This window comes from Schistocerca nitens, chromosome 12 (genome assembly GCF_023898315.1).
Source record: "Schistocerca nitens isolate TAMUIC-IGC-003100 chromosome 12, iqSchNite1.1, whole genome shotgun sequence".
In the NCBI taxonomy this organism is placed as follows: domain Eukaryota; kingdom Metazoa; phylum Arthropoda; class Insecta; order Orthoptera; family Acrididae; genus Schistocerca; species Schistocerca nitens.
The window spans coordinates 105,418,321-105,443,621 of NC_064625.1; the positions used below are offsets into that span (position 1 = coordinate 105,418,321).

The 25,301-nt window shown below is 44.1% G+C and overlaps 1 protein-coding gene across 1 annotated transcript in view; it reads left to right on the forward strand.

The window, feature by feature from the left end:
* LOC126215147 (uncharacterized) overlaps positions 1–25,301 on the forward strand; it is a 393,554-nt gene that overhangs the window by 306,160 nt on the left and 62,093 nt on the right. Inside the window, exon 4 of the mRNA XM_049941808.1 lies at positions 23,515–23,560. Within this exon, the coding sequence (XP_049797765.1) occupies positions 23,515–23,560 (46 nt within the window). The remainder of the gene's footprint in view (positions 1–23,514; positions 23,561–25,301) is intronic.

The window sequence follows — 25,301 nt, forward strand, 5'->3', positions numbered from 1 at the left end:
AAGAAAGGAAAAGTCGCCATTTTAAGTATTTAAAACAGTTCTCATTCTCGCCGCTGGCGGTAAAATTCCATCTGTCGTACGGTGCTGCCATCTCTGCGACGTATTGACAATGAACGCGCCCTCATTTTAAAACAATGCGCATGTTTCTATCTCTTTCCAGTCCGGAGAAAAAAAATCGGAGGCCTTAGAACTTGAATGCACCTCGTACCATCTGAGGTTATCAGTCCGCTAGAACTGAGAAGTACCTAAACCTAACTAACCTAAGGACATCACACGCATGAGGCAGGATTCGAACCTGCGACCGTCGCAGTCGCGCGGTTCAGACTGTAGCGCCTAGACCCGCTCGGCCACGCCGGCCGGCCATGGTGCATGGAAAAACCACCGGAGTGCTCCCGCTGTCATACGAAATGGTACCCAGACAAGAACTCTAGATGTCGGTGCAGTGTGTGCAGCACGCGGACAGATGGTTCCAGGTCGTCACCTGGTCTCCTCCTAACCAACCCACGGCCATCGTGGACACCGCGGCAGAACCGGTTTTCGTCATAAAATGCAACAGACCTCAACCCTACCCTCCAATGATCTCTCACTTGACACCACTGAAGTCTCAAATGACGGCGGTTTGGAGTCAGTGAAAACCACGCTACCGGGCGTCTGGTTCGGAGCTAACCTTGAAGTAAAGTCTGTTGTGTCACTGTGGTGCCGATTAATGCTGCAGCTGCAGTGCGACGTGCCAGACCCATTCGCCGAACACGATGGTCTTCCTTCTCTGCAATGCCACGTTCTTCTTGCGACCGTACATTCTCGTGAGCACAGCTGCGAGCAGTATTGTACAGTGGCTGCACTCCTGCCAAGTCTTTCTGCAGTATCGCAGAAGGAACACACAGCTTCTCGTAGCCCTAATGCACGACCTCGTTCAAACTCAGTGAGATGTTAATAATGGAGTCTCTGTCACCTTAAAGGCGTTGTTGACAAACGTCAACTCACCACGTACATTATCAAAAATAAACAACGCTGAAGACCGTTACAGCGTGTATTTAAAGCAAATCTGATTTGCATCCTGATAGATGGCCCGCATCTCGCGGTCGTGCGGTAGCGTTCTCGCTTCCCACGCCGGGTTCCCGGGTTCGATTCCCGGCGGGGTCAGGGATTTTCTCGTCCTCGTGATGGCTGGGTGTTGTGTGATGTCCTTAGGTTGGTTAGGTTTAAGTAGTTCTAAGTTCTAGGGGACTGATGACCATAGATGTTAAGTCCCATAGTGCTCAGAGCCATTTGAACCTGATAGAGGCGCTAGTAGCGCCACGTTGTTATGCGACTGCCGCGGAATTGGAATAGAAATCATCCTTCAAAAAACACGCCTACCAATTTTTGTTTATGATGTACAACTTTTTTTTGACGTTGCGGTTTTTCTCTGTCGGGTTAAATTGCACAGTTTCATATACAGTCATGCTCATAAATTAACGATAATTGCAGAATGTTGTGCCACTAAACGTGGCACTACACAAAATCGGTGTTAACAGCATAGGCACATAGGAAACACACACGACACAGATCTGTAAGTCCACGGTATTGGTGATAAGTTGAGAAAACCGTGCCGAAACACACGTGCCACAGAACGCCACAGTTTCCTGCGCACATACCCCGACATCAGCATGGGATATGATCACCATGCACGAGTACACAGGCCGCACAACGGGTTGGCATACTCTGGATCAGGTGGTCGAGCAGCTGCTGGGGTATAGCCTCCCATTCTTGCACCAGGGCCTGTCGCAGCTCCTGAAGTGTCGTAGGGGTTTGAAGAGTTGCAGCGATACGTCGACCGAGAGCATCCCAGACGTGCTCGATGGGGTTTAGGTCTGGAGAACAGGCGGGCCACTCCATTCGCCTTATGTTTCTAGGTAGTCCTCCACAATGGTGACTCGGTGGGGCCGTGCGTTATCCTCCATCAGGAGGAAGGTGGGACCCACTGCACCGCTGGTGCAAAATGACGTGCCGATACACCTCACCTGTTACAGTTCCTCTGTCAAAGACACTCAGGGGTGTACGTGCACCAATCATAATCCCACCCCACGACCTCCATACACGTCCCTTTCAAGGATATTAAGGGGTTGGTATCAGGTTCCTGGTTCACGAAAGATGAAAACCCGGCGAGAATCACTGTTCAGACTACACCTGGACTCGTCCGTGAACATAACCTGGGACCACTGTTCCAATTACCGTGAACTGTGTTCTTGACACCACGCTCTAAGGGCACTCCTGTGACCAGGCGTCAGTGGAACGCACCTTGCAGGTCTCCTGGCGAATAAACCATGTCTGTTCAGTCGTCTGTAGACTGTGAGTCTGGAGACAACTGTTCCAGTGGCTATAGTAAGGTCCCAAGCAAGGCTACCTGCAGTACTCCGTGGCCGTCTGCGGGCACTGATGGTGAGATATCGGTCTTCTTGTGGTGTTGTACACTGTGGACGTCCCGTACTGTAGCGCCTGGACGCGTTTCCTGTCTGCTGGAATCGTTGCCATAATCTTGAGATCACACTTTGTGCCACACACAGGGCCCGTGCTATGACCTGCTGTGACTGACCAGCCTCCAGTCGCCCTAGTATTCTACCACTCATGTCACAGTATGTGTTCTCTGAGCCATTTTCAACACACAGTCACCATTAGCACGTCTGAAAACGCCTGCACACTTACTCGCTGCACCGTACTCTGACATGCACCAACACACCTCTGCGTATGTGGACTGCTGCCAGCGCCACCGTGCGACGACCGCAGGTCAAATGGACCGGTCATACCCCCAGGTGATTTAAACCCAGAAACCGCCCACCAGAGCGTGTTTCACCATGTATCAGCATTAATTTATGAGCGTGAGTGAAGTTACTGTACATTTACAATTTTATTGCATATTTTTGAAAACTAAGCTGCAATTTTTTTTACTACGAAAAGTGCTTCTTTCGGCTGTGACTCACATGATGTCTGGATTAGCTACAGAGCACCACGCGGCAATTCCCGGCTGGGAACATCATACTACGTGTGAGAAGTAACGGTAACTGACATTAGGGTTGGAACATGACACTTGTACGGAGTTGGCATCTTTGTCGAGACAAGTGGCTTTCCCCAGGTACAGCAACACTAAGAAGTCTAGCTGTGTAGCACAACGAGCTATCGTCGACGACACGTCTTCAGTCGAAGAGATGATGAACCGATGTAGTTGCACGACGTTTGCCTCTGTTTCCGCTGCGACGATTTTGAGTTCGGTGTCTCAAGGGAAATGCCGCTATGATTTCATAGGAGACACACGGCCGACTTTGTGTCGTTCGCATGGAACACCAGAACGTGGTATTCTCAATTCGTCTCCCCTGAAATTCATTTACAGGGTTGCCAATAGGTATGACGTATTGTGAAGTTTTCTTCTTCGCCATAATTCCTGGCGTGGGTCACACAAATCAGAAACGATTTAACATTACCGTCAATTTGGAGTCTTTTTAAAGCCTTTGCTGTAGTCTCGTCAGTCTTAATTGGTGACGTTTCTCTTCGTTCCCATCGAGTTGGTGGCCGTCATCTCAAAGTAATCTCAAGCTAATGAGTAAACATTTGAACGAACGTTTGATAGTAATTTTTTTTATCCTTCGGTTGCATCCTTCAGAGACGTTGTTAGTACAATAGCGCCTTCCACTGCAATTGGGCATCTCTCTTGGTACATGTTCTTTACCAAGCCACTGGTCCGGAAATAGTCGTGTAAGTTGGTTCAAATGGCTCTGAGCACTATGAGACTTCACATCTGAGGGCATCAGTCCCCTAGAACTACTTAAACCTAACTAACCTAAGGACATCACACACATCCATGCCCGAGGCAGGATTCGAACCTGCGACCGTAGCGGTCACGCGGTTCCAGACTGAAGCGCCTAGTCGTTTAAGTCCTGCAGCTTTTGGTTTACAGACGTGCTCAGCTGAACAGTCGGCCACAATCTAACATCTCCAGGGGAAGATGTGCTAGAGATCATATTCTCATGCGACGGTTTGTTTCTTAGCTTTCCTCATAGGAGCAACAAGGCCGCTACGCCGAACTCGTTTGTACAAACATAGACTAAAATGACTACCGCAATTCATAAACTCTTACAGCGATGGTGTAATAACTGCGAGCGTGTTACAGTTGCGGGAGCTCGTGGGAGATAGAGGTGAGTTGATCGCGCGCCAAAATATTTGGGAAAAATTTTTAAAGTTGCAGAGAAAGGTAGAATGAGGCAACTGGTATTCCACTTTTCAGTCAGTCTTTTAAATAAAGAGGAACACATTCGCATTTTTTGTGCTCCGATTGGAGCGTTTTCTCGCTGATATCGTAATACCAACAAAATGGAAATGATCGTATGGCGTAGGTGGCCCGGAATTCCCGGCCGTCAAGCGTAAGTCTTATTGAGTGCGACGACAGTGGAGATGAAATAATGATGACAGTACAACACCCAGTCCCTGAGGGGAGGAAATCCCCCGCCCCAGCCGGGAATCGAACCCTGGCCCCCGTGTGTGGCACTCCAACGCGCTGACTATTCAGCTATTGGGGCGGACATAATACCCACAGAGCATCTGCAGGCAAATTTGCGATTTGGAACTGGTAGCGTTTGATATGTCCACTCTTGAGCCGACGTGAAATACACTACTGGCCATTAAAATTGCTATATACGCGAAATTTAACCGACAGGAAGAAAATGCTGTGATATGCAAATGATTAGCTTTGCAGAGCATTCATACAAGGTTGGCGCCGGTGGCGACACCTACGACATGCTGACGTGAGGAAAGTTTTCAACCGATTTCTCATACACAAACAGCAGTTGACCGGCGTTGCCTGGTGAAACGTTGTTGTGATATCTCGTGTAAGGAGGTGAAATGCGTACCATCACGTTTCCGACTTTGATAAAGGTCGGATTGGAGCCTATCGCGATTGCGGTTTATCGTATCGTGACACTGCTGCTCACATTGGTCGAGACCCAATGACTGTTAGCAGAATATGGAATCGGAGGGTTCAGGAGGGTAATACGGAACGCCGTGCTGGATCCCAACGACCTCGTATCAGTAGCAGTCGAGATGACAGGCATCTTATCCGCATGGCTGTAACGGATCGTGCCGACACGTCTAAATACCTGAGTCAACAGATGGGGAGGTTTGCGAGACAACAACCATCTGCACTAACTGTTCGACGACGTTTGCAGCAGCATGGACTATCAGCTCGGAGACCGTGGCTGCGGTTACCCTTGACGCTGCATCACAGACCGGAGCGCCTTCGATGGTGTACTCAACGACGAAACTGCACGAATGGTAAAACGTCATTTTTTCGGACGAATCCAGGTTCTGCTTACAGCGTCATGATGGTCGCATCCGTGTTTGACGACATCGCGGTGAACGCACATTGGAAGCGTGTATTCGTCATTGCCATACTGGCGTATCACCCGGCGTGATGGTATGGGGTGCCATTGGTTGCACGTTCCGGTCACCTCTTGTTCGCATTGACGGCACTTTGAACAGTGGACGTTACATTTCAGATGTGTTACGACCCGTGGCTCTACCCTTCATTCGATCCCTGCGAAATCCTACATTTCAGCAGGATAAAGCACGACCGCATGTTGCAGGTCCCGTACGGGCCTTTCTGGATACAGAAAATGTTCGACTGCTGCCCTGGCCAGCACATTCTCCAGATCTCTTACCAATTGAAAACGTCTGGTCAGTGGTGGCCGAGCAACTGGCTCGTCACAATACGCCAGTCACTACTCTTGATGAACTGTGGTATCGCGTTGAAGCTGCATGGGCAGCTGTACCTGTACTAGCCATCCAAGCTCTGTTCGACTCAATGCCCAGGCGTATCAAGGCCGTTATTACTGATTTCTCAGGATATATGCACCCAAATTGCGTGAAAATGTAATTACATGTCAGTTCTAGTATAACATATCTGTCGAATGAATACCCATTTATCACCTGCATTTCTTCTTGGTGTAGCAATTTTAATGGCCAGTAGTGTATATGTCAGTATATCTATAACCGATTAGGAGTGTAATTACAGTCAGTCAGTTAATAGCATATCCTTAACGGAGGCTGTTGTACGCTAGCCTTGTCTGCAGCCGCCTGTTGCTGGAAACTGTGCTGTTGTGTGTGGTGAAGAGAATTTCTCTTCGGGCGCTGCGTGTAGCGAGTTCCGTAGCGCGCCAGTCGAGCCAACAGCCCGCGGCCTGGCCTGTAAAACTCCGCGCCAACAACTCCCCCCACCCCAACGCAGGAACAACTTTGCGAAAAGTGTGCCCCCCCCCCCCTCCCTCTCTTCCACTGTGTAGGCCGCACGCGGCGGAGATTACGGCCAGAGCAGCGAGCTTCGCCCGCCTCTGCCAGGTTTTCTGCCGGTACGACAAAACACGGCGACGGAGTAGCTGCCTCACATTACCGAGATGGATGGGAATATTTCGGAGGCAGATCTGCTTCCAAGAAGACTTGACACTTCACAAAAATGACACAGTAGAAACTTAAATGTTGTGTGCGCGTAAACAGAACGTTGATATCTTCAACTTTTTTAGTCCTGTCTTCCTCAGTTGCGTGCAATATTACGGTATATTGATAATTTTTACTTATGAACCGTCTGACAGCAACTTAATAAAACACAATTTTTGTGCCAACATTTAACATCTTTAGAAAACCAGCTGCCACAGACACAATAATACATTCCACTTCCAACCACCCCCACAGCCAGAAACCTGCAGCACTAAGATTAAACAGAATCCCACTCAGCAAGAGAAACTATGACCAATAAATGAGCACAATCATACAAATACCTAGGAACAACGGGTATGACATACATGCGGTACACAGGCTCAATCAAAAAATAAAAACACAAATACAAAACAAACTCAACATTTCCAGAATACAAAACAATTCACAATCTGTAAACTTACAAACACACTCAATGACAACACCACACAGAAAAGAACCAAATGGTAGACCATGACCTACACACATAAACTCAGAGTTGCAAACATCCTAAAGAGACAGGGCTTCAAAATAGCATATAAGTCTGGGCAAACCCTCCAATCACACCTGAGCCAGCCAGCTACCAAGAGGGACAAATTCCAACAATCAGGAATATATAAACTTGAATGTCAAAGTTGTGATGCAGTATACATAGGAATGACATGCACGAATTTTTAAACAAGATACAAAGAACATATCAGATGTTGGAAGTATGAAACAAACCACTTCACATTTGCAGAGCATTTAAAACACCATAACCATCATCCTAGAAACATAGAAAAGAAATGAAAATAATGAGAATAAGCAACCATGACAAACATCTTATACAAACGCAAGAAAACTTCCACATCCAGAAAGCCATAGCAGAAAACAAACATGTGACAAATGAACAAACACACATCAGCACAGGCTCCCTACTACACTTAATAAAGGAAATGATAACATTAAACAAAAAACTCTTCCCCACACCATCTGAACACACACACACACACACACACACACACACACACACACACACACACACACACACACAGAACTCTATATATATATATATATATATATATATATATATATATAGGGAAACATTCCACGTCGGAAAAATATATCTAAAAACAAAGATAATGTGACTTACCGAACGAAAGTGCTGGCACGTCGATAGACACACAAACACACACACACAAAATTCAAGCTTTCGCAACAAACTGTTGCATCAGGAAAGAGGGAAGGAGAGGGAAAGACGAAAGGATGTGGGTTTTAAGGGAGAGTGTAAGGAGTCATTCCAATCCCGGGAGCGGAAAGACTTACCTTAGGGGGGAAAAAGGACGGGTATACACTCGCACGCACACACACATCCATCCGCACATACACAGACACAAGCAGACATATTTAAATACAAAGAGTTTGGGCAGAGATGTCAGTCGAGGCGGAAGTGAAGAGGCAAAGATTATGTTGAATGACAGGTGAGGTATGAGTGGCGGCAACTTGAAATTAGCGGAGATTGAGGCCTGGTGGGTAACGGGAAGAGAGGATATATTGAAGAGCAAGTTCCCATCTCCGGAGTTCGGATAGGTTGGTGTTGGTGGGAAGTATCCAGATAACCCGGACGGTGTAACACTGTGCCAAGATGTGCTGGCCGTGCACCAAGGCATGTTTAGCCACAGGGTGATCCTCATTACCAACAAACACTGTCTGCCTGTGTCCATTCATGCGAATGGACAGTTTGTTGCTGGTCATTCCCACATAGAATGCATCACAGTGTAGGCAGGTCAGTTGGTAGATCACGTGGGTGCTTTCACATGTGGCTTTGCCTTTGATCGTGTATACCTTCCGGGTTACAGGACTGGAGTAGGTGGTGGTGGGAGGGTGCATGGGACAGGTTTTACACCGGGGGCGGTTACAAGGATAGGAGCCAGAGGGTAGGGAAGGTGGTTTGGGGATTTCATAGGGATGAACTAACAGGTTACGAAGGTTAGGTGGACGGCGGAAAGACACTCTTAGTGGAGTGGGGAGGATTTCATGAAGGATGGATCTCATTTCAGGGCAGGATTTGAGGAAGTCGTATCCCTGCTGGAGAGCCACATTCAGAGTCTGGTCCAGTCCCGGAAAGTACCCTGTCACAAGTGGGGCACTTTTATGGTTCTCCTGTGGGAGGTTCTGGGTTTGAGAGGATGAAGTGGCTCTGGTTATTTGTTTCTCTACCAGGTCGGGAGGGTAGTTGCGGGATGCGAAAGCTGTTGTCAGGTTGTTGGTGTAATGCTCATAGTGCTCAGAGCCATTTGAACCATTTTAAGGACATCACACACATCCATGCCCGAGGCAGGATTCGAACCTGCGACCGTAGCGGTCGCGCACCTCCAGACTGTAGCGCCTAGAACAGCTCGGCCACTTCGACCGGCGTAATGGGACGTCCTTGTACTATTAGTGAGCTTATAGATCTTAAATGTCTTAGGGAAACATTATGTCTCTTTATTATCTACGATAATGTTCGAAGCGGATGTTAGGCTGCTTGCCAATATCGGAGAGCCCTGGCAGTAGTGACAATATGTAACGGAAAAATGAATTGAAGTTTGTGTTGGGGAAGGCACTCAGTCTAGCTAGTTCGTGCAGCAATGTTGACTATAAACAGCTTGAGCTCTTAATTCTGTAAATACAATTAAGTTTTCAAACTAAAGATGTGTTTTAGATAGCAAAATCTGCAGGCCAAGTAACACAAAACATATAGTTCATGTGAATGATGGTACATAACTTTCAGATTCGGTCTACCTTTGCGTCGTTAACACACGTGTAAAAGTCACCACTTATATTTATGACTGTGAGCTTTTTTCTTCTTCTTTTCCGAATCATGCACACTTTCGTACCTATCAGGGACATGTGGCATACCCGCCAATCTAATTCAGATGTGACGCCCGCAGGACACGGGAAGCGCCACGTGAAAACAGTAGTACGTAATTGGACCGTGAGCGGGGCTAAAAATTTTCCGTCGAAATTCTGCTACCGTGCGAGCCCCGAAGTAGCCCGGTTTGGACATTTATTTAATTGAACGCCTTGCCACAACGTGCCCTGAATATTCTTTTTTTCTTCTGACAGGTCGGGCTTCGTGCTCCCGCATACTGAAACTCTCCGGCCCAGTAAAATCCGACAAGAGCGTGTCGGCTGTTTCATCGGGGATAAAAGATTTATTTAATGCGGAGACGAACCGCCACAGTTGGTGTATTACTTGCTTCTTTGTTTTTAAACGATAAGTGTCTAACTATGGCTGTTGCGGTTCGTACCACTGAGATTAAACAAAAGAATTCCAAGCACCATCTCGCGAAAGCATCGTAAAAAAATTTAAAGTTTTTTTTTTTTTTTTTTTTTAGTGAACGAGTACTGTTAGGAATCTAGCGAGAAAACAACCCCGACGATATAAAGGTTGCAGCACAATCTTGATGATTTAGTATCTTATCGCTTCGACAATCAAGTTTCGTTGCTCCGAGCGCGAGTCGATAAAAGCGAAAGAATTCTCCGACACAGAGCTAACGACGAAAGCAGGCCCTAGCTCCACGCAGCAGTTATGAATAGAAAGAAACTTCACATTCTGTAATTAACTGAAAATACATCACATACACACTCAGGTCTAAAGTATACGATACGGCAATGCTGAAACGCCTCTGTGGAGTCGTTTCATAAGACGCTTGTCTCACTGGATTCTGTGCATCCTATTCTGTCCACCGCCTGATTGCGGTTTAATATATTAACTCTCCCAGAAAGACTGAGCAATCAAAGTAAGGCTTATTAAATGATATTATGTTTGATTTTTTTGTGTTCCATAGGAAATCACGACCTGTATTTATTACGTTTTTCCCTTCACCCTACCCTGTGTGTGCGTACATGTGACTGAATGAGTGTTTTTACGAGTAGTTTCGGGTTTCTTTTGTGGGGGATGCTGAGTTGGTTGTCGGCTGCTAGGAGCAGGTGATGTTTGCTTCTCGTTTGGAGGGTAGCACATGATGACCAACTTAGGATCGCAGTACCTGGACAAAAAGGTTTACCCCTTTTACTCTGAGGTTGGTTTGTCTGCCAGGTTGGTGGCAGAAGCCTACCCCTCTGGTAGCTTCCGTTGCACCGGTAATCAGGCGAAGCTCCGTGCGCCGCGCGGGATTATCCGAGCGGTCTGAGGCGATGTAGTCACGGACTGTGCGACTGGTCCCGTCGGAGGTTCGAGCCCTCCTTCGGGCATGGGTGTGTGTGTGTTTGTCCTTAGGATAATTTAGGTTAATTAGTGTGTAAGCTTAGGGACTGATGACCTTAGCAGTTAAGTCCCATAAGATTTCACACACATTTGAAGCTCCGTGGAGAAAGGACACTCTGCAGCTAGTGGTTGGTGAGTACAGTTCTTAGCTCCTAGGGAGGGTTTCTGCCTTGCCGAGTTAATTTTATTTCGTGACGGCAAAATCATTCTGCTATTGCACCATTAAAATTTCTTACATTTGTGCCTGGTTTCATGTCTAATTTCTGAACAAACTCGTAATCAAGTTTACCACGTGCTGAAGTTCGGCCGTTCGTAAGCGGCAGGCACGGATTCCATGTCGTGTATCTACTATACAAACGTTGCTAATCAGATAAACCTCTTTACAAGCTAGTGCATGAGCATAATGGTGATAGGAATCTCTCTGAACTACTTCTGTCCTGGGTATGTAGATGGAATGATTGAATTATTGTGTTGCACTTCCCCTTTGTGTGTTTGTCCTTTTCTAATTGCGCTATTCTACCATTTTTTGGCGAATTATTTTGTTAAATTTTTCATTCGGGCTCCAGTCATGTGTATTCATAGGATGTGCATCAAATTCAGTTATGAAATAAATGTGCAACCTAAAAAAAACTCTGCGACTTTCATCTTTCTCGTTGATGCAAGTTTTTAAATTAATTTTCTATTCCCTGATTTTTTAAGTTAATCTGCTTGCTTTTGATGAACAAAAATAAATTTAATTAAACAAGCTCATTGATATACGACACATAATGCTGTTCACCTTGTTAGTGTCTTTAAAAATGCATTCCTATAATTAAATTCATAATTTCCAGTTCGGTCTTTTCTTAATTGTTAGAAAGGGCTTGGGTTGTTGGCGACCCTGTAATTTTTAAATTTATAATTGTCCTTGTGAGTTGACTTAACCAGAAACTGCTCGCAAGGGTTACATCTCCATTATTCTTGGTACAAAACATATGTCGAGCCTTGGCTAGGATACGTTTGCAGTTCTACATACATACTTATACAAGTGACAGGCTAAAATCGCAAAATCAAAAAATAATTAATATAGAATAATGAAATTTCGAGAATACGTTTGTCTTGCCAACTTTTTTAGATGATTAACACTGGAAAATCGTTGTCTAATGTAAGCGCGAGATAAGCCTTTGCAAATGTGGAACGCTTGTACATTAATAACCGGTGTAACCTCCAGAGTGTTGAGTGTAAGCATGCAGACGTGCATGCAATGTGTAATATAGGTGCCAGTTTGTGGGATGGAATTCCACGCCTGTTGCACTTCGTCAGTCGATACAGGGGCGGTTACTGCCGGTTTTGGGTGACGCAGGAGTTGTCTGGATTGGAGACAGATCTGACGATCGAGCAGACCACGGCAACATGTCGACGCTTTGTAGAGCGTACTGGGTTACAACAGCGGTATGTGGTCGAGCGTTATCCTGTTGGAAAAGACCCCATTGTATTGTTTGAAACGCCCTGCTAAACCCGCAGGACAGGACAGGTAGTTGGGACTGTGGAAAGGGGCCAAAATGAGCGGCTGTCAGTTGCACTCGAACACATATAACTTCATTTATTTCACCAAACATTACAGTACAAATTCTTGAACTCAGTTATCGGCTGAATACGTCACACTATCTTATGCCTTAAGGGCGCAACCACTAAAGCTCAAATAAAAAACGGCTGAAAGCCATTAACTCAAAAGTCAGACGCCAAAAAGAATATTTACACTACTGGTCATTAAAATTTCTACACCAAGAAGAAATGCAGATGATAAATGGGTATTTATTGGACAAATATATTATACTAGAACTGACATGTGATTACATCTTCACCCAATTTGGGTGCATAGATCTTGAGAAATAAGTACCCAGAACCACCACGCCTGGGCATTGAGTCAAACAGAGCTTGGATGGCGTGTACAGGTACAGCTGCCCATGCAGCTTCAACACGATACCACAGTTCATCAAGAGTAGTGACTGGCGTATTGTGACGAGCCAGTTGCTCGGTCACCATTGACCAGACGTTTTCAATTGGTAAGAGATCTGGAGAATGTGCTGGCCAGGGCAGCAGTCCAACATTTTCTGTATCCAGAAAGGCCCGTACAGGACCTGCAACTTGCGGTCGGGCATTATTCTGCTGAAATGTAGGATTTCGCAGGGATCGAATGAAGGGTAGATCCACGGGTCGTAACACATCTGAAATGTAACGTCCACTGTTCAAAGTGCCGTCAATGCGAACAAGAGGTGACCAAGACGTGTAACCAATGGCACCCCATACCATCACGCCGGATGATACGCCAGTATGGCGATGACGAATACATGCTTCCAATGAGCGTTCACCGCGATGTCGCCAAACACGGATGCGACCATCATGAGGCTGTAAACACAACCTGGATTCATCCGAAGAAATGTTTTGCCATTCGTGCACCCAGGTTCGACGTTGAGTACACCATCGCAGGCGCTCCTGTCTGTGATGCAGCGTCAAGGGTAACCGCAGCCATGGTCTACGAGCTAATAATCTATGATGCTGCAAACGTCGTCGAACTGTTCGTGCAGATGGTTGTTGTCTTGCAAACGTCCCCATCTGTTGACTCAGGGATCGAGACGTGGCTGCACGATCCGTTACAGCCATGCGGATAAGATGCCTGACATCTCGACTGCTAGTGATACGAGGCCGTTGGGATCCCGCACGGCGTTCCGTATTACCCTCTTGAACCCACCTATTCCATATTCTGCTAACGGTCATTGCATCTCGACCAACGCGAGCAGCAATGTCGCAATAGGCTACAATCTGACCTTTATCGATGTCGGAAACGTGATGGGGCATTTCTCCTCCTTATACGTAGTATCACAACAACGTTTCACCAGGCAACACCGGTCAACTGCTGTTTGTGTATGAGAAATCGGTTGGAAACTTTCGTCATATCAGCACGTTGTAGGCGTCGCCAACCTTGTTTGAATGCTCTGAAAAGCTAATCATTTGCATATCACAGCATCTTCTTCCCGTCGGGTAAATTTCGCGTCTGTAGCACGTCATCTTCGTGGTGTAGCAATTTTAACGGCCAGTAGTGTAGTTTCTATACGAATGAGATGATCAGTTGCATTCTCACTGTCCATTTCACAAAAGAAAGAAAGAAAGAAAGCAGATCAAGAGAAGCGAGTACATTTCAGCTAGTGAACTGAAAACAGAAAAATCTGTAAGGCGATGTGCCTCGGTCTGGTTTGTCTTTGAAGCGTGCCGACTGCCTGCCACCGACTTTGCACTGGACCGCAGTCGTAGTAAGTGGGCCGCGGAGTGCGCTCGAACTTCCACAACTCCTCTCAACTGTTCCGCAACTGCGACTTGTGGCATATTAGCTGACGTCAGAAACTCTTGCTGGTGGTCGGAGGAAATCGTCTACTGGGAACAGCTAACAACGTTACGAAAAGGGAAACACAGTTCTGAACATTGGAGTTTAATAACGAAAATTTGGAACTAGATAAAACTCTGAAAATATTTAAGTACGTAAATACTCGGAACTGAAACGTATTACAAAGCAGACTCCCGTAGTTCGCTCATGAACGAGGCAAGTTATTAGATATTTAAATCGTAATTGCAATCTCAAACTCACGATAAATTCTGAACTGTCCTGGTCAGTACTACATGAACATGCATTATTACTGAATTAGCGTTTGCGTCATTATTGTGAACCTACTCCTACATGATACGATATAACAGGAAGATACACACAGACTCAGCAAAGCTGTCAACGCTCTCTTGAACTGAACCAGAATAATACAGGGTGTTTATAAATGAATATCAGGGTTTCAACACTTTATAATATTTGTTATATTAAACTTACAGTTATAAATGATATGTCAAATGAAAGAGCAACTCGAACAGTTTTACCAAGAACCTCATAAATGTTCAATGTGAGCACCATTTGTCACACGTCACACATCAAGTGTATAGCCGAGTTCTTCCCAAACATTGATAAGTGTGTCTTCGGAGGTCTTAGTAACTGCTGCTTGTGGCGTTCGCTGTGGTTCAAATGGCTCTGAGCACTATGGGACTTAACATCTATGGTCATCAGTCCCCTAGAACTTAGAACTACTTAAACCTAACTAACCTAAGGACAGCACACAACACCCAGCCATCACGAGGCAGAGAAATCCCTGACCCCGCCGGGAATCGAACCCGGGCGTTAGCTGTGTTATTCATTGGTTTGGTATTTAACTAATTCGTAAATGAAAATGATAATGTTATTTCATTACAGTGACTAATTACAAAATATTTTTTTCTCCCGGCTAAAGATTTGGTCAAGTTGCTAAAGAAATCCAAGTTAACGTTGTGTTATAGTGTTGTGTGTCATAAATCACAGTTCATGCAACAGATTCTATACAACTATTGATTATGATGGAAACAGTTATCTTCAGCAAAATGATCATTAAAACCACCGAACATCAGCCGCGCACAACACTCACATATGTTACCTGAAACAATATTCTTCACAACTCGTGCATAATTAATTTCGGCTCCATACATCAGCAACAAACGTTTGTTATATGGATCGTGCTATGACCACTGTTTTTAAACAACCAATCTGATTCGAATTATTCACATTTATTTTTACACATTTTTATTACCTTCGGCATTTATGTCTGCAGAGTTGCGCAATTTGAATTTGCCGCTGAGGTAATTGTTAAGATGGCGGCAGTATTTGAAATGCTTATTAAACTTTAGTTTCATATTGTGCACTATTTAGACTAATTTGCATCAAGCAAACCTTTGATACTTTCGTAAGAAACACATACAAAAACGCGATACAAATCGCTATCATCAATAGCTGCGCTCCTTCCAGTGGAAAGAAATAATTAACACAGATAATGCTTATTGAGAGAGGAATTAAAAGTTAAAAATATAATTATTCACTCATATTTATAATAATAATGAACTCTATTCTCAAGTAATAATTAACATTTCTTAACAGACCTCAGTTTGATATGCGTCTTGCGTCCGCAACCTACAAAAGCCAACCAACAAAAGGTAAAAACAAAGGAAGACGAACGCAGATCATAAAAGGAATTTACAATTAACATTGTATTTGTATGATACACATCGATATGTCTAATTAGACCATAAAATATTATATAAATAATATTTATCATCGTTTTATTTCACTGTTTTTTCATATGTCGTAGCTATAACTGTTAGAGACATAATTTCCTCTCGTCGCACTGTAGCTAAAATTTATATCGTGGATGTTACATGCTTCAGTCCGGTTTCTTAATTCAGGGAGGTCTGCTGGTAGCGGAGGCACATACACACGATCCTCGATGAAGCCCCAAAGGAAAAAATCGCACGGCGTTAGGTTGGGTGAACGTGGAGGCCATGCAAAGCAAGCCCTATCACTGGGCTCCTTCCGGCCTGTCCAGCGCTTGGGTACATAGACTTTATGTGTGACAGATGGTTCTCACATTGAACATTTATGAAGTTCTTGGTAAAACTGTTCGAGTTGCTCTTTCATCTGACATATCATTTATAATTGAAAGTTTAATATAATAAATATTATAAAGCGTTAAAACCCCGATATTCATTTATAAACAACCTGTATATAGGAAATATTCTGATTTCCCCACTTGGCACTCCATCTTCTAGCGAGCACAGCTCCACTTACTATCTCCAGCTGACAAAATCTAAACTCAGATAGCTATACTGTACTACAAATAAAAAACGACAGTCGATAAATAAACCCATAGCAATCCGAAACACCAACATGCAACATACTACGAACTTATGCACCAACGCAATACATACATTTTTATAATATGTATGGATTCTGTTATCCAAAGCTGTGTTCGTACATGCTATGTATCATGTTTATAACATATATGGGTCTCACGTATGCCCATTTGTACGTTCCTGTCAAGAATAAAAGAAGATTTTAGCAAAATATCATACATATTGGAACGACTGCACAAGCTCATGTTCACATATCAGATGCAAAGAATCTTGGCTTTTGAAGTTTTTACTTCTATATGTAAATGTGTGTTCGACACCTCATAAACCACAGAACCGATTTCAGCCAAACTTGACATATATATTCCTTACCGCCAGACAACATTCTCTGTGGGGGTAAGGACCACCTATGACATTTCAGGAGATACGACGTCATAAACAATGAGGTACGTGAACTACTCCTGGATCATGCAGGATGTTTAAATTTTGTTTTCTTCTTTCAAATGGCTCTAAGCACTATGTGACTTAACATCTGAGGTCATCAGCCCCCTAAGAACTAGGTAAACTTACCCAACCTAAGGACATCTCACACATCCATGCCCGACGCAAGATTGCGACCGTAGCAGCAGCATAGTTCCGGACTGAAGCGCCTAGAACCGCTCGACCATTTTCTTCTTTGCCACTAACTGTATTCGTAACATTCTTCGCGTACAGTATTCACATACACCGCTAAATGTACTTCACAAATAAATCATTGTACGACACACAGTTCAAGAGATTTAACGTCAGGAACACTGAAATGCGTGAAGTTTTGATACATTTATTCTTCAGTACTAAGATGCTCGAACAGTCATGTCCAATTAGGGAAATCCGTAACACTTGTCAGCGCTTTTGACAGCTTTCAATTGCGAAACGCAATTTGCTATAGACGAAAACAATAGCTGTCGACAGAGCCATAGCTCGGACATTTCTTTGTATAATTGCCTGATATTTGAAACTTTACTTCCGCAAATACATGGAAATGAAGTGCGTTTGTAGTGTAATATCGAAAAAAATTCATTTTTTTTCCGAGTGTAATAGGAAACTGACAAAATGATTGCCCAGGCAACGTCGGGTTGTCAGCTAGTTTCTTTTTAATGAAAGAAACGTCAGTGCCTGTAGATGGATTATTTTTTCTTTTTTTAAATGGGCTCTGATGCAAGAACTAGGAGCATTGACTTCACATCAAGGTTCGTTGAAAATGTTCAAATGCGTGTGAAATCTTATGGGACCTACCTGCTAAGATCATCAGTCCCTAAGCTTACACACTACTTAACCTAAATTATCCTAAGGACAAACACACACACCCATGCCCGAAGGAGGACTCGAACCTCCACCGGGACCAGCCGCACAGTTCATGACTTCAGCGCCTGGACCGCTCGGCTAATCCCGCGCGGCAGGTTCGTTGAAGTCAGCTCTGAAAAACAGATACAGCCATCCTGATCCCCTATGAATAATGTTAAATTGTCATCATTTTATGGATCCCACTAGGAACTGAAGCCTTTTCATAAAGTTTTGTAATACTGATTTTATCTGTGATGACAGAAAGACGATCAAGGCGCAAGCTGTTGGACGCCCACGGCTCAGTAACGAGTCATTTCCAAATGTATTGAGTCTTTTAAGTCGAGGTCAGCGTCACACATAACAATATGCACCCGAGCAAAGTTGTAGTCCTATATAGAGGTATACTGGAAACTGTAAGGCAAGAATTTTGAAACGAACAGTAAACCTGAGAAAACACTGGGATATGAATTCTGAATAAAATTAGACTTGAAATATTGAATTTGTACACTAATTCGGAGTCGTGTTCTTACACTTTTGTCACATGGAAGTGTAATACGGCGCTGTCGTTGATTCTGCACATGACCAAAACTTTCAGTTTAATCAAGTAACAGGATTTGATGTGAAAATCGATTAAGATCTTCGTGGTACAAAGATTCACTTGACAATAAAATCTTATCATCAGGTCTAGGGGACGACAAGCCTCAAACAATTTAGATGTGCGCTATGATTCTCATCGTCCTACAGCGCAGCAGCTAAAATAATTTTGGATGACTACGCTGTTCGTTGTACGATTCGGCTTTAGGTTATTTTCAACGACAGATGCCTAAGTACCTGAAAACAGCCTAGTGCCGAAATTGAACGGTAACACGAAAAAATAAACCAAAAGTTGACAGTTTCTGGGCCGGCCGCGGTGGTCTAGCGGTTCTGGCGCTGCAGTCCGGAGCCGCGGGACTGCTACGGTCGCGGGTTCGAATCCCGCCTCGGGCATGGGTGTGTGTGATGTCCTTAGGTTAGTTAGGTTTAAGTAGTTCTAAGTTCTAGGGGACTTATGACCTAAGATGTTGAGTCCCATAGTGCTCAGAGCCATTTGAACCATTTTTTTGACAGTTGCTGGCGGTCTGGAATCATTCAACACACTAACAACGGTTCTCTGAATTTACAGTAACCAGTGACTCCTTAAGCAACAAAAAGTGAGCTCTTACGGTGTATCCTATGACATATGCTATTGGATAGCTCCAGACATGGAGCAGTATGTCGTCCTGAACGGGTAACTTCAACAGGAACAAGAGTAACTTCAGGTGTGCCCCAGGGCAGCGTAATAGGTCCTCGACTTTTTACGATTTGCATAAACGATCTGGTTGATGGTACTGACAGCGGCCTTAGACTGTTTGCCGATGATGCTGTAGTCTACAGGAAAGTAGTAACACACGAAAGTTGCGAACAAATCAATGAGGGTTTGCAGAAAATAAACGCGTGGTGTAATGACTGGCAGTTATCTCTCAATATTAGTAAGTGTAATCTACTGCGTATAACAAGGCGAAAATCCCCATTAATGTACGAGGACAAAATCAATGATCAGTCTTTGGAAGCGGTAACATCAGTCAAGTATCTGGGTGTGACTATTCGAAATGATCTCAAATGGAATGATCAGATTACGCAAGTAACTGGTAAGGCGAACTCTAGATTGCAGTGTATTGGTAGAATCCTGAAGCGATCTAATCCTTCAACAATGGAAATTGCTTAAAATACGTTTGTTCGTCCAGTCTTGGAGTATTGTTCGTCTATATGGAACCCTTACCAGTTGGGTGTTATTGAAGAGATTGAGAAGGTCCAAAGAAGTGCGGCAAGATTCGTGACTGGTACATTTAGCCATCGCGAGAGCGTTACAAATCTCATAGAAAGTTTGAAGTGGGACACACTTGCACATACACGACGCGCTAAACAGAAGGGGCTACTCTGTAAATTCCGAAATCCGATCTTCACCGAGGATGTTGAGCATATACTATTATCACCAACTTTCAAATCGCGTAATGATCATCATTCAAAGATAAGGGAAATAGGAGCTCGTACTGAGGCGCTCACACAGTCATTTTTCCCTCGCGCGATCCGCGAGTGGAACAGAGGGGGTGGGGGGAGATATGACTTTGGCGCGAATTATGCTCTCCGCCACACACCGCTTGGTGGCTAGCGGAGTGTACATGTAGACGTAGATTTCCGTAACAGGAAATTCCATAAATAAAAATACGTTGAAAAGAAATGTCTGTATTCAGACCGACAAGTATTTTTCCTTCTCATTAACCCGTTCAAAAAAAAAAAAAAAAAGGACGCGAATAGTCGTCTAAACGTTCGCACTGCAGCTGTTCGAGGACTTAGACCTATTCTAATTAACAGCAAACCGGTGTAACTCTTCTCCACAGAAATCCCTTCTCCTCTCTGTCTTCCGTATGTAAGTGGAAGAAGATAGAATTGGGTCGTATAGCTGAAAATCGCAAATAGGAACAGTACTGCGTTTGCTGTTGGCGGTAAGAAAACCCCTTTTCAAAAATGCAACAGGCAGTCCGCAGTAAAGACAGCTGAATGCAAATTAAGTTGCTCCAGGCTGCAGTCAAAATGGCCCAACGGAGAAAACCCGGTTAATTTGGCTGCTGCTCCTGCTAATGGCTGGCTCTGAGCACTATGGGACTTAACATCTATGGTCATCAGTCCCCTAGAACTTAGAACTACTTAAACCTAACTAACCTAAGGACAGCACACAACACCCAGCCATCACGAGGCAGAGAAAATCCCTGACCCCGCCGGGAATCGAACCCGGGAACCCGGGCGTGGGAAGCGAGAACGCTACCGCACGACCACGAGATGCGGGCGCTGCTCCTGCGTCTACATCTGCCTGCCCTGAAAAACCCTCAGGGCAGCTCCCTCTTCCACTGGTTATTTAAGACTCAGTCCACCTTTGCTACTCACATAGTTAAGGATCCTTCAATATTCAAACAATGGCAATATTATGAATATCATTGAAGAAATATTTACAAATAAAAGGATGTTGTCTCACAATATCCTCGATGAACAGACTGACAACGCTTTAATAATTAAAAAAAAAGATTTCCAAATGTTATTCTGACACCTGCTGTAAATAGCCTTTTTTTGTGGGCTGTCAGTACATGTAGAAATCGTGAAATGTTGTTCGATGTGCTAACCGTGACCCATCTTTTACCCTAATTTTGAAACTGTGTTTACAACAAATATTGTGAATCGACAACTAGAACTGTCCTTTTTAGGTGAATTGTAGTTGTCGATTTATTTTTCGTTGATCTTCTTCTGCTTCCTGTCACTGACGGCTTTTATATATGTTACCATTTATTTGATTTTGCAGTTGTTGGGTTAAATTTTCGTTTGTCCCCGCCGTGTATGAGGCATCTTTTGGTCCTGTATGATATCAATGGACAAACCTAACGGTTGGAATCGTACGCTGGAATTTGTCCGAAAACGTTTATTCCAATAATATTGCGAGTTACACGAAAAAATAATAAAAATGCAAGCCTTCAAAGAAATGAAGACACGTTGCTGTCAGTACTTACGCTAATAATGTACTACGCAATTTCCAGCTCTTATTTATCTTCTTTTCCTTTTATATGGGGCACCATGGCACCTGATGAAACCAGCAACGGCAGGAGACTAAAAGATGTGTTGGTAGCCGGTTTTTTAAGCACTAGTTCAGAGATGTTTTTGTTTGTTACATGTTCAACCAATACTGCACTCTTCAAGTACAATAAGTAAAGTTCGGTTATTTTCTATCGTTTCTGGTAATGCAATTTTCATGACGAGCAGTGTGTATTACCCCGAAACTTCAGTGTTTTCATTTGTGTAGGCAGTAATGTGTTATAAATTGTGCGCTCCGTTTTTTAACCCTTTCGTTACTGATGCGAGACATGTGTCCCACTAAAGTAAGACCCAGAGTTGAGCTATGAGTGTATGTTTTACGAAAATCGGATCAAACCACCTTCTCCGCTCCAAGAGTGTCTGAAATAACTAAGTACGTTTATTGTACCAACATCATAGACACAGATTTGAAACATTACTACACACATCAGTAATTCAGATGATTTGTACTTAGTGGGACGTATATGCCCCAGGAAACTTCATATAATGTAGAAAACACTGATGTGTGTTGTGTCACAGACAACATGTGAACCTTTGTAGGATTTTTCATTGTCGGAGGAATAAATGTGTTTTGGTACTGATTCGTTGTACTCTATCCGACGCCAATGCCTCACCATAACTCCGGGCATGCTTTACAGTGCTGTTCACAACATTATTCCTCTGTCAAGAACATCATCTTTGCTTTGTCTTACTTTGTTAAGCTAATTATTGCTATTCTGATCAGATGAAGCGCCATCTGTCGGACATTTTTTGAACTTTCCATCCTGATTAAACCCTTTTAAAAATAAAAATTTGACAGCAAAAAAATCCTAGCTTTACATGAAAACACGGACCTATGTCCCACTTCATTGATTTTCAAAATCGGTTAGCTTTTTTTGTCAGTGTGTATTATTTATTTATCACTTCACTTAACGAAGGTTGATTCAGCACTTGCACATACAAGAGCACAGAGCGAACTGCCTCCGGCCAAAACACATACAGCATACAGGGTGATCAAAAAGTCAGTATAAATTTGAAAACTTAATAAACCACGAAACAATGTAGATAGTGAGGTAAAAATTGACACACATACTTGGAATGACATCGGGTTTTATTAGAACAAAAAAAAAACAAAGTTCACAAAATGCCCTACATATGTGCGTCGTTTGGTGATGATCGTGTGCTCAGCCGCCACTTTCGTCATGCTTGGCCTCCCAGGTCCCCAGACCTCAGTCCGTGCGATTATTGGCTTTGGGGTTACCTGAAGTCGCAAGTGTATCGTGATCGACCGACATCTCTAGGGATGCTGAAAAACAACATCCGACGCCAATGTCTCACCATAACTCCGGACATGCTTTACAGTGCTGTTTGCAACATTATTCCTCGACTACAGCTATTGTTGAGGAATGATGGTGAACATATTGAGCATTTCCTGTAAAGAACATCATCTCTGCTTTGTCTTACTTCGTTAAGCTAATTATTGCTATTCTGATCAGATGAAGCGCCATCTGTCGGACATTTTTTGAACTTTTGTATTTTTTTGGTTCTAATAAAACCCCATGTCATTCCAAGCATGTGTGTCAATTTGTACCTCTCTATCTACATTATTCCGTGATTTATTCTGTTTTCAAATTTATACTGACTTTTTGATCACCTAGTATATACAGCGACAGAACATTCCAGTACAATGATGCTTGACTTTTTGCATACTTGTAGAATGTACTCGAACCGAATATAGAAATTAAATTGTACAGTCCATGTGAGTTTTGAACTCTGAACTCACGACCCTCCATCACAATCACTGCATCACAGTGCTACTCAGCTTCTTCTTCGACAATATGCATAATAAATTTAACCCTTCTATGGTTAAATCACTTCCTGAGCGACGTTACCAAATGCAGTAGAGGTCTACCTACCTAATTAAAAAAAAAAGGAAGGAAGGTAGACACCTACCTACCTACCTACCTACCTACCTACCTACCTACCTACCTTCCTTCCCTCCTTTTTTTGTGTGTTTTTCTTTGCTCTTCGGAGCCGGTCATTAATTAGCGTGCGAGCTGAGGACCTTCTTTTAATTCGGCGCCTCTTGTTCTCTGTTGCAGAACTTCGACGAGGTGAAGCAGCTCGAAGACCTGAAGAATTCCTTCGGTGAGTAACTCTCCTCTTTGTCTAAGACTTTGCGCAACTTGCCAGCTATAATGAAACAGTGTTTAATTAATCGGCTACGGAAAGAACTTCGCAGGGGGGTAGTAGTCCACGGCTTATTTCAGAACATGTTAAATACCTAACTCCTTGTATACAGTTCCGATTTCTTTCCGAGCGCTAGTTTTCCCCTATAACTTTCACGGAAGTTACTTTGGTTGCTTCATTACTGAAACATCAAATTACTAGGAGCCAAAGAAACTGGTACAAGTGCCTCATATCATGTGCCCCCCCCCCCCTCCCGCGAGCACGCAGAAGTGCCGCAACACGACGTGGCATGGACTCGACTAATGTCTGAAGTAGTCCTGGATGGAATTGACACCTTGAATGCCGCAGGACTACCCGTAAGAGTACGACACGGTACATATCTCTTCTGAACAGCACATTGCAAGGCATCCCAGATATGTTTAATAATCATGCCTGCTGGCCAGCGGAAACGTTTAAATTCAGGAGAGAGCCTCTGGACGTGAGAGGTGTCGCACTGTCCAGTTGGAACTGGCCGACTCCGTCGGAATGGATGCAAGTGATCAGACAGGATGTTTAAGTGCGTGTCACCCGTCAGAGTCCCATATCACTCCATGTGGTGTGCGTACTGTAAGACCTTCGGTACACACATCACCAGATTATTTGACTTGTCGCTCTAACGAAGTAGGCGAGTGTCAGCAATATGTCTCGTGGTCTTATCGTGGCGTGTTTATCTTCTGCCGTTAGGTCAGACGATAGAAATGCCACTTGCACGCTTAGAGTAGCAGATTGACGGTAACCAACTTTAAACAGAACTTGATTAATTTTCACACACACTTATTAAAATAATAAAAAGGATAGACATTACGTAGCTTGATTCTGGATGCTGTTTACAATTGACAATCTGAAGTTCCTTTGGTCTTGGTACGTTAAAGATTCTCACACATCTCTGATACTTGACAAAGTGTCTATACATTTCTCTTCATGGCTATGTACAGGAATATGGTAACCTTATTAGGCGCAGACTGAAAATTGACTAATCGGAGGTCTGTACACTCGTTATAACACCTCGCGCGTCAGGTATCACAACGCGAGTGTGATCCGCGAGGAGAAAAGATTCTACGTTAGCAGCAATCTCATTGGCTGCATTACATATTAATACGCGGATTGGCGGAAGCAGAATTTGGTCCGTCTCTATGGCAGCGCCATCTCGTAGTGCAGAGACGGACGAGCGCTGTGCCTGCGCTGTTGTGCTTAGCGGGGCGCGCTCTAGTGGGAAAGTTGTGTACGCGCTGACTATGCGGAAATATGTACACAACACTCCAACAGCACACGCCCCACACCACCTTGAACAGTCCCCTGCTGATAAGCAGGGGCCATGCATTCATGAGATTCTCTCCATACACGTCCATCTGCTCAATAAAATTTTAAAGGAAACTCGACCAACCAGGCAACATTTTTTCAGTAGTCAACAGTGAAATGACTGTATTGACGGTCCCAGGTGAGACGTAGAGCTTTGTATCGTGCAGTCATGGAGGGTACGCGAGTGGGACTTCGGCTCCGGAAGCCCGTATCTACGATTTTTCGTTGAATGGTTCACACGCCGGTGGCCCAGGATTGAAATCTGCAGCAATTTGCGGAAGGGTTGCACTTCTGTCACAATTAACGATTGTCTTCAGTGGTCATTGGTCCCGATCTTGCAGGATCTTCTTCCGGCCGCAGC